This window comes from Impatiens glandulifera, chromosome 1, assembly GCF_907164915.1.
Source record: "Impatiens glandulifera chromosome 1, dImpGla2.1, whole genome shotgun sequence".
In the NCBI taxonomy this organism is placed as follows: Eukaryota; Viridiplantae; Streptophyta; class Magnoliopsida; order Ericales; family Balsaminaceae; genus Impatiens; species Impatiens glandulifera.
Window position 1 is genome coordinate 96,191,310 of NC_061862.1, and position 10,934 is coordinate 96,202,243.

The 10,934-nt window shown below is 34.2% G+C and overlaps 1 protein-coding gene across 1 annotated transcript; it reads left to right on the forward strand.

The window, feature by feature from the left end:
* Nucleotides 1-9,717: 9,717 nt before the first annotated feature.
* On the forward strand, nucleotides 9,718-10,035 carry LOC124937260 (geraniol 8-hydroxylase-like). The gene has a single exon (XM_047477639.1). The coding sequence runs from the start codon at nucleotides 9,718-9,720 to the stop codon at nucleotides 10,033-10,035; it is 318 nt and encodes a 105-aa protein (XP_047333595.1).
* The last annotated feature ends 899 nt before the right edge of the window (nucleotides 10,036-10,934 follow it).

Genomic DNA, 10,934 nt, shown 5'->3' on the forward strand with positions numbered 1-10,934 from the left:
TCAATCGGGATTTTTATTTCCATACTAACCTGATGTTTCAACAGGTTGTCTCCCCCTTCCCCTTCCTCTTGCAATGAAATAGAGATGAACTAAAGAGGATGATGAATATTGCATATTCTCATTTTGATTTATTTCTTTATATGAACCCGTTCTAATTTGATAGAAAAAATTATTCTTCAGGATTTATGGGCTCTTCACCTTGTTGTTCTCAACTTGAATTTCAAGAATTTGTCTTTATTTCATTCAGCTTTAGCTTTGAAATCCTCAACAACTTTGGATTCCTCTATATCAACCTCGAAATTCTATTCTTTCTCTTGATTAGCCTAATTATCTTCCTCTATGTTTTCATCAATAACCACTTCAACTTGATTTGATTGAGATTCCTCAACTCTCTCTTCAACATGATTAGGTTGAGGTTCCACCTCCTTCTTCGTACTACTTTCTTCTTGTACATAATTTTCTTTATCTTTTGTTTCATGTTCTTTAACCATATTTTGAATTTTAATAAATGGCACCTCTATTTCATTTTCATGTATCTTTACTTTCTGGCCTTTATGAATTTTCTAATCTTCTTCCTTAGTCAAATCACAATTTGGTCTTGCATGTTGGAAGGTATTGTAGAAAGAGCATATGTATGTCCTTAACTCATAAGTGATTTCCATGCTAGTAGGTTTTCCTTTTTTGTCTACTACTGCCATACTATTCGGTAGTGTGTTTCTAAGATGCACCTAAATGCTAATTCTAGAAAACAATAAGTGCTCCCCCCCTTCAACAATTGGGTCAATGTATAATGATCTACCTAATAAACTTGCAAAATGACTAAGGGTTTCAGAAATATACATACCAAGTCTTCAAACCATCTTTTCAACTTCATACTGTTGGATCATATATATGTATTCTAATTTCCTAGAATATCCTCTAGATTATAACCCTTCTTGAATTTAAGAAAATATAGATCATTGACATTTACTAAAATCTTCTCCGGCCCTTTTTCCTTCCAATTGCTTCAACAGTGCATCTTTAGGAATTGAGAAAGATACTTTGTTTTTTTCCTATGTAGTTTCTCACAATTACATTTCCCCATTCTTTTATACAATTTCCCTCTACTTCAATAGGCAATTTAAATTCAAATAGAGAATTCAGTACCTCCACTTTTGTCTGTGTATTGTCCAAGTAGATTTTCCTTTATAGACATGATCTTCTGCCTTTTTTGCATTGTTGTTCTTCCAGACTTCATTAATTTTTCATGTCGAGTTGTTCTTGATAATATATGACTTGGATTTTGGAACCTCCATCAGCTTCTTCATTATAGCAACTAACTATTAAACAATTTCTTTATATACTTCATTTTTAATATATTCCAGTCTTAAAGATAATGGATGTTGAGTTAAATTATAATATGTTGTACTTTCTATTGAGGTGTTCCTTGCCATTGCGGGCAGGTTCTTAAATTCCGGATAAACGGGTCAAGGTTTTCTGTTATGAAAATGGGTTAGAGTATAAATACTTTTTTTGGGTATTTTCTCATAACATACAGAAAGTTGAGAGAGAGTGAATTACAGATCTAGAGTTTTCTGGTTTCCTTCTTCTTCTTGTTCTTTGGCTGATCTAGAGAGAAAAATTGGTGGAGCTTTTGATTGTGGAGTAGTCCAATCACTTCTAGTGTAATCACTTCTTTCATTTGAGAGCAGGGCATGTAAGTTTCTACTATTGACATTTGTTTGATTTAGTGAAACTTATCCCTCCCATGGACGTAGGTCGATTTTGACCGAACCACGTATATTGTGTTGTCGTTTATTGCTTTGTGCTATTTCAGTCTTCGTAATCCGTTTGTCGTCATAGACGATTTAGAAACTGATTTGTTATAGGTTTGATTTCGAAGAAGATCCATAGTTTTTCTGTTGTAAAACCCAACAGTTGTATCAGAGCAGTTTTGATTGGTTATCTGTTTTAACATTGGAGCAGAGTGCTCTGCTGGTTACTTGACGAAATTCAAAGAGGAGATCAATTGGTTTCTTTGCTGGGGTTTTTGTCAGTTGTTAAAGCAGTAATAATAGGGAAATCTCGACCTGATTTGGTGAGTCTGAATGGTACAAACTACAGGCAATGGAAACTGATGATTAGTGATCTGTTAGTTTCAGATGATTTGAATGAAGCAATTGAAAACGAGGGTGTTAGACCTGAGACTACAAAAGAGGCTGATTGGAAAAAAGACAGATAGAAAGGCCTGCAGCTTTATTCGTTCCTGGGTTGGTGTAAATGTTGTGCACCATGTTGAGAACGAGACTACGGCGTATGGTGTGTGGAGCAAACTTGAAGCTCTCTATGCTGGGAGGTCAGCAGGGAATAAAGCAGCACTGGTACGAAGGCTGGTGAATCTGAAGTACATTGATAATAAATCAATTACTGAGCACTTGAATGAATTTCAAAATATTTTGAATCAGTTGAGTAGTATGAAGATAAACTTTGATGATGAGGTACAAGCACTTTTAGTCCTTGGATCTTTGCCTGCAAGTTGGGAGACACTTATTATCACTCTCAGCAACTCAGCACAAAATGGTAAAGTCAACATGGCATTTGTCACTAGTTCCTTACTTGATGAGGAGAATCGAAAGGGAGATAAACCATCTAAGTCTGATATGTTGGTGGCTGATAGAGGAAGATCAAAGGATAATAGAAGTGGTTCGAGCAGGGGCAAGTCTAGAAGCAAGTCTAGAGCTCCAAAGAAGGATAGTGCTTGCCATTACTGTGGCAAATTGGGTCACTGGAAAAACGAGTGCTGAAAATTTAAAAATGATAAAGCAAAGGGTACATTGAAGCCCAGAGAAAAGAAAGAACAGAGTGCAGATACATCTGCTTATGCTTCAGATGGTGAACTGACATATGCTTCTAACTGTCAAGACTCCTGTCTTAGCACATCTTCAAATGAAACAACATGGATTGTTGACACAGGTGCCTCATTCCATATTACTCCACACAAAGGTTACTTTCAGTCCTACAAAGTAGGTGATTATGGTGAGGTTATCATGGATAACAGTGGTGTGTCCAAGGTAGATGGTCTTGGTAATGTTAGAATCGAGACAAACATGGGCTGTTACCTGAGATTGAGAGATGTAAGACATGTTCCTGATTTGAGAATGAATTTGATTTCAGTAGGTAAGCTCGATGATGGAGACTACCATAATGTTTTCAGTGGTGGAGCATGGAAGCTAAGCAAGGGTTCATTGATTGTTGCACGAGGTAAGAATGTTGTTCCTTATACAAGACAAATTTAAAAATTGTCTATGATGCAGCATATTCTGTTTTGATGGAGTCATCCTCTGAGTTGTGGCACAAGAGACTAGGTCACATCAGTGAAAAGGGGTTGAATGTTTTGATCAAGAGGAATGAGTTGCTGAATCTCAAGGATGCTCATCTTAAAAATTGTGAGCATTACTTGAAGGGTAAACAGAATAGAGTCTCCTTCAGTAAGTCAAAAGTTGAACTGAAAAAGAATGTCCTTGAACTGGTCCATACATATGTTTGTGGGCCTATGAAGATTAAATCCATAGGTGGTGCTTCCTATTTTGTAACCTTCATAGACGATGCATCTAGGAAGGTTTGGGCCTATGCTATAAAGTCCAAGGATGAGGTTGCAGCAAGGTTTGCGGTCTTTCACAAGCTGGTTGAAAGAGAGACAGGAAGAAAACTGATGAGGGTGCGGTCAGATAATGGGGGAAAGTACATAGGCTCATTTGATGATTAATGCAAAGAGCAGGGTATTCGACATGAACAGACTATGCCCAAGACTCCACAACAAAATGGTGTGGCAGAGAGGATGAACATAACAATATTTGAACGGATGAGGAGTATGCTCTCCCATGCCAGGTTGGCTAAGAATTTTTGGGCTGAAACCATGAGCACTGCAGTGTATGTGATCAACCGTTCTCCTTCCAAGCCATTGAATAATAAGTGTGAAGAAAGCGTCTGGTCAGGTAAAGATGTTAATTATGACTATTTACGTGTTTTTGGTTGCAAAGCTTTTGTGCATGTTCCAAAAGATGAGAGGTCTAAGCTAGATGCAAAAACTAGGCAATGCTTATTTTTGGGGTATGGTGATGAAAAGTGGGGATACAAGTGTTATGACACAGTTGACAAGAAGGTTTTGAGAAGCCGAGATGTGGTATTCCTTGAAGATCAGACTATTGAGAATTTTGAAGATGGTGAAAAACTTGATGCATACATACGTGATCTTTCTGGTCTTAAGCTGTCTCATGATGTTGAGGAGACAAGGCCACATGTAGATTTAGACTTAGATAGTGATGATAATGTTCCTCAGGGTCAAGCTGTAGGCCATAGAAATGATACTAATACTGAAACTGATCTTGGTGATAATGTTGAGGTTGATTTTGAAGTTCAACAAGAAGATAGAAATCAACAGAATCAACAAACAGAGGTACTTAGGAGGTCTACTATGGAGAAAAAATCAAGTTCTAAGTACCCTGCTATAGAGTATGTCCTTCTAACTGATTGTGGGGAGCCTATATGCTATAAGGAGGCTCTTGAGGATTCTCATAAGAAAGAATGGCTAGCTGCCATGGATGAAGAGATAAAGTCATTGCTGAAAAATGGCACATATGATCTAGTTGAAAGACCAAAGAACAGAAAAGTATTACAAAATAAATGGGTGTACAAGATCAAGCAAGAAGGTGATGATAGCAAGACAAGATACAAGGCTAGGCTGGTTGTTAAAGGTTTTGGCCAGAGGCATGGAATCGATTATGATGAGATTTTCTCACCGGTAGTGAAGATGACTTCTATCCGGGTGGTGTTAAGTCTAGCTGCTTGTATGGATCTTGAGGTTGAACAACTTGATGTCAAGACTTCATTTCTCTATGGTGATTTGGATGAAGATGTTTATATAGAGCAACCTGAAGGTTAAAATAAGAAAGGTGATGAAAGAAAGGTGTGCAAACTTGTTAAAAGTCTGTACGGTTTAAAGCAAGCACCAAGGCAGTGGTATCTTAAGTTTGAGTCGTTCATGACCATCCATGGGTACATGAATACGTCTACAGATCACTGTGTCTTTGTGCAAAAGTTTGCTTCTAATGATTTTATTATACTTCTCTTATATGTTGATGACATGCTGATTGTTGGGAGTGACAAGCTCAAGATTGCCAAGTTGAAAAAGGATTTGGCTAAGTCTTTTGAGATGAAAGACTTAGGTCAAGCAAGACAAATTCTTGGAATGCAGGTCATTCGTGATCGGGTGAAGAAAAGGCTATGGTTGTCTCAAGAGAGATATATTAAGAAGAAAACAAAACGATTTTGTATGGACAAGGCAAAGCCAGTTGCTTGTCCATTGGCTACACACTTGAAAATAAACAAGACAATGTCTCCCAAGGATGAAGAGTAAAGACAATAAATGTGTAGTGTTCTATATGCTTCAGCAATAGGCAGTCTGATGTATGCAATGGTCTGTACAAGACCAGATATAGCTCATGCGGTTGGAATACTTAGTCGTTTCCTTTCAAATCCCGGTAAGACACACTGGAAAGCGGTTAAGTGGCTAATGAGATATCTTCGAGGAACCTCCAAATACACTTTGTGTTATGGTACTGGAAAGCCACATGTTGAAGGGTTTTCTGATTCAGATATGAGTGGTGATATTGACACAATGAGATCAACTTCAGGGTATTTGTTTACTTTTAGAGGAGGAGTTGTATCATGGCAATCTCGTCTACAGAAATGTGTTGCTTTGTCTACTACAGAAGCTGAATATATTGCTATTACTGAATGTTGTAAGGAAATGAGATGGATGAAAGAATTGTTGAAAGAAATAAGCATTGCACAAGACATGTTTGTGGTGTTTAGTGACTCACAAAGTTCTACACATGTGAGTAAGAATCCAAGTTTCCATTCACGTTCAAAACACATCCAAAGAAGGTACCATTGGATCCGTGAAGTACTCGAGAAAAAGGAGTTATACTTGGAGAAAGTGCATACATATGAGAACGAGTCAGATATGATGACAAAGGGCTTTCCAAGAGGCAAGCATGAGATATGTTGTGCCAAAGCCGGAATGGTTCTGGAAGGAGCGTCACGATGATGAATGTTTATACCAACATTCTCCCATGGCTCGGAAGAGGGAGAATTGTTGAGGTGTTCCTTGCCATTACGGGCGGGTTCTTAAATTCCGGGTAAACGGGTCAGGGTTTTCTGTTATGAAAACAGGTTAGAGTATAAATACTTTTTTTGGGTATTTTCTCATAACATACATAAAGTTGAGAGAGAGTGAATTACAGATCTAAGGTTTTCTGGTTTCCTTCTTCTTCTTGTTCTTTGGCTGATCCAGAGAGAAAAATTGGGGGAGCTTTTGATTGTGGAGTAGTCCAATCATTTCTAGTGTAATCACTTCTTTCATTTGAGAGCAGGGCATGTAAGTTTCTACTATTGACATTTGTTTGATTTAGTGAAACTTATCCCTCCCGTGGACGTAGGTCGATATTGACGGAACCACGTATATTGTGTTGTCGTTTATTGCTTTGTTCTATTTCAGTCTTCGTAATCTGTTTGTCGTCATAGACGATTTGGAAACTGATTTGCTACAGGTTTGATTTCGAAGAAGATCCATAGTTTTTCTGTTGCAAAACCCAACACTTTTTCCTTATTAATGATAATTTCTCCTCTTTTGACATGCATAAGAAGCTTTGTAATTTGATTCCTGAGCCCAAATAGATTAGCTCTTTCATTATATTGTATCTTCCAAACTTCTTCATTATCCCCCTATTTTTCTGCATTATTTTCTACAGAATTTTTCCCAGGAACAATTGGATCAGATCCTTACTTGTATTATTATCTTGCTGTTATTTATTAAATTCTTCAACAATTTTTTCAATTTCTTTGATTGCTGCTTCCTTAATTCATTTCAGCACAAACTCCTTAACTTATATAGATTTATTTTTGGTATTCCCTTTACCCATGATGGCAGAAACAGAGTAATTGTAGAAAATCTAAGAGATTATAAAAAAAAACAGCAATCGATGACAAATTCTAGCCGCTTACAAATGCAAGAGAAACCCTAGACAAGCAAAACTTTACAGATCACTTACAGCACATGACAATATTGTGTCGTCCGTACCGATCGTGTCGTGCCGCCTGTGTCGATCGCGTTTCCTTTGATCAAAGGTGATTTCGACGCTGATTTGATGACTTCCAGCGCAAGACAATATCGTGTCGCTTGTGCCGGTCGTGTCGTGACGTATGTGTCTATCGTGTCACCGTGCAATTCATGTCGTGTCGTGCCGCCTGTGTCGATAGTGTAATAAGGTGACAAATTAAATGTGATATACCAGAGAAGATTTTTTATTCTTACTCTTATTTATATCAAATCATTTAGAAAAAATAATTTCTGATGCATTATTTAGAGATATTTCATATACTCCTTATTTAATTATTTTATATTTAAAAAGCCGGAAGATCTTTCTAAAAAAAAATTAAGTAAATCCTTGAAGTTTTTTTAATTTCTTAAAACACCTTAAAAAATTTAGGGTTTATTTATGATCTTCTCACAATTCGTGGTTCATGTTTTTTAAGATCTTCATTATTGATGATTAGGCCAAGCTCATTGTTCACTGCCGACTTAGCCGACCAGAGAAATTTGTCCGAGGAAGGCTAGGTAGAGTGTCATGTGTCTATAAAGTTTGTAAGAAAGATAAATCAATAACAATTGACTTACAATAGTTGATAATCGAGAATGTGGAAGACATGAAAGAATTGAGATTGATGGACGATGTCAATCACACATGACCATGTTATATGATAATCGGTCTCTTCGTTAACAACTAGCCTCTTATATCTTTATCACATCACAGTCACACATAATTATTGAATTTTTTAAGTGGTAAGTTCAAAATATGTCTATAATATTTTAAATTTTATTTTTAATCGTTACAAATTTATATGAGTCAGTCCACAATTCGATTCAAATATTCATTACTCTTATATATATATATATTCAAATTAACCTCACTTTATCCGATAAACCAAAAAAATCAAATTAAGCATTAGTATTAGTATTATTATTATTATTATATATAATTTAATGATGTGTGAAATAATAAATAGTAAATTTGAATATTAAGTCCAATCCAATGGTGATAGATAATTTCATTATTTTGTTTACCTCTATAATTACACTAGCTACCTATTTCATCAAATCATCTAGCACTTAGATTTCTTGTCTGGTTTATGATTAGCAGCAATGAATTCATTGCATTAATTGTTAATTACAATCAAAATATGAAAAGGAAACCTAAAATTAAGGATCCGAAACTAAATATTTATACCATGTGCGTTAAATTTATGATGGATAGAGCCAGTACGTACTTGTAGATGAGTTTTGTTTACTTTTTCAGCTGTTGTTAAGATATAGGACATGATAATTAAAGTTTTCACACTTATTAAAAGGTTTCAAATTCAAGTTAGATTTGAGTTCTTAGGATAATGGAGCTTGAAATTTTGAATTCCTATCCTTTATTTTGTTTTTCTTAATTGTTTCGAGATGTAATTTTATTTTTTTAAAGTTTGAATTTCTTTTTATTATTTCATATTGACCTGATTGACATGAAAATTATGGTGACATCTAGGAGGATGATAATTATATTTTGTCCCGCGTTTTCGATCCGGATTAATTTGTTAGGGCAATTTTTTTCCTGATTCGACCGAAAATAGGGTTGGATAGTATTTGTGTCTCCACCCCGACACCGCTCCGATCTCACCATTTCTGTCCCGAACACTAATAAACATAATTAATATATAAAATAATCAATATATTTATTTATTATTCATATTTTAAAAAAATTTAAAATTTATTTCTTTATAATAATATGGTTTTTCAATATATTATAATATATAATATTAAAAAATATTTGTATATAGTTTAATCAATTTTTTATTTATATTATGATATAGCTGTGTCACATTAGAATTTCCCAAAATGATGGAAATGATAGTAAAAGGAATTTTCTGAAGTTGACAAAGATGGTAAACCACCCTCCGATTTGTCCGCCCAGTTGCATATCAGTGACATCTTAAAAATAAAATAAAAATAGTGTTCTATATAGTTGAGGTCCGATGTCACCATAATTTTCAAACATGGAGCACAAATACTTATAATTTTTTTAAAAAAAAGTAATATATTGCTTTAAAGAATAACCCTATATAAATGTATAAGTTAGGCAACAAATATAGTTATAAATTTTACAATAACTTGACTTATGATTACAACCTAATAAAAATCATAAATACATTTTAAAAATTTTAAAATAGTATATTTATTAATATATATATATATATATTAATAAATATAACTTCTTGTATTTTATAAATTAAAATAAACTAATGAATTATTTTTAAATTTATATTATAAATAAAACATATACAATCTTTTTATATGTTAAATAATTATAAATTTTATTATTGTTGTAATGTGCTAGCAAGTGGTTTAGTAGGTGGATTTGAAATGAAATTGCAAGGAGTAGATTAAAAAAATATTATAAGAGGGGATAAAAAAAATGTGTACACAAACAAAAAAAAACAAAAACAAAACAAAGTTAATTAAGGATTTTTTACAGGATTTTTTACAATATTACAGGATTTTTTTGTCGCTGAAACAGATACTACCTCAAGCACCCTTGAGCTGGAACAGATACTATCTCAAGCACCTTTGAGTGGGCAATGTCAGAATTATTGCGATACCCAACATGCATGAAAAATGGGAAAAATGAGCTTAAACAAATTGTTTGTGATGGTAAACAAGTAGAGGAGTCAGATATTGATAAATTACCCTATCTGCAAGCGATTATAAAGGAAACTACGAGAATGCGCCCGCTAGCCCCGTTTCTTATCCCTCGCCAAGTTTATACAGAAGTTGATTTATGTGGTTACACAATCCCAAAGGGAGCACAAGTATTGGTTAACGTTTGGGCAATAGGTCGAGACCCCGATATCTGGGAAAGCCCCATGGAATTTAAGCCTGAGAGGTTTATAGATTAAAAAATTGATCTCCGTGGTCAAGACTTTGAATTGATTCCTTTTGGAGCTGGACGAAGGATTTTCCCGGGATTATCCATGGCAATGAGAATCCTTTTGACAATGTTGGGATCATTAATTAATTCATTTGATTGGAAGAATGATGGTGATGTTAAACCGGAGAACTTCGACGTGGAAGAGAAATTTGGCATCACTCCTAGCCGTTCCAATACCTATATTGTATATAATTAAAAAATATGGTTTTAGTTTTGTTAAAATATTTCTTAATTGACGAATATTATGTGAATCAAATATTGATAGTTTTAGTTTTGTCAAGATATTTTCTAATTAACGATTATTATGTCAATTAAATTTTGATAGTTTTAGTATTGTCAATATATTACTTAATTGACAATTGTTATGTCAATCAATTCTTGATGGTTTTAATTTGGTAAAGATATTCTCTAATTGACGATTGTCATGTCAATTAATTCTTGATGGTTTTAGTTTTGTCAAGATATTTATTAATTGACGATTGTTATATCAATCAAATCTTAATAGTTTTAATTTTGTCACGATATTTCATAATTGACGATGGTTGTGTCAATCGAAGTTTGATGGTTTTAGTTTTGTCAAAATATTTCCTAATTAACGATTATTATGTCAATCAAATTTTGATGGTTTTAATTTTGTCAAGATATTTTTTAATTGACGATTGTTATATCAATCAAATCTTGTTTTTCTTTTAATGAGTTAAGATTCTTTTCTCAACGCTCTTCACGTTAATTTATTCCTTGTCTCCTCTTTACCGATCAAATGTTCAAATTGACTTTCTTTATATCAATCAAATCTTTAACATTTTTTAGAAGCCAGGTTTCCTTGTTAACATTTATTCCTTTGAATTCCTTTTTCTTGACTATTCC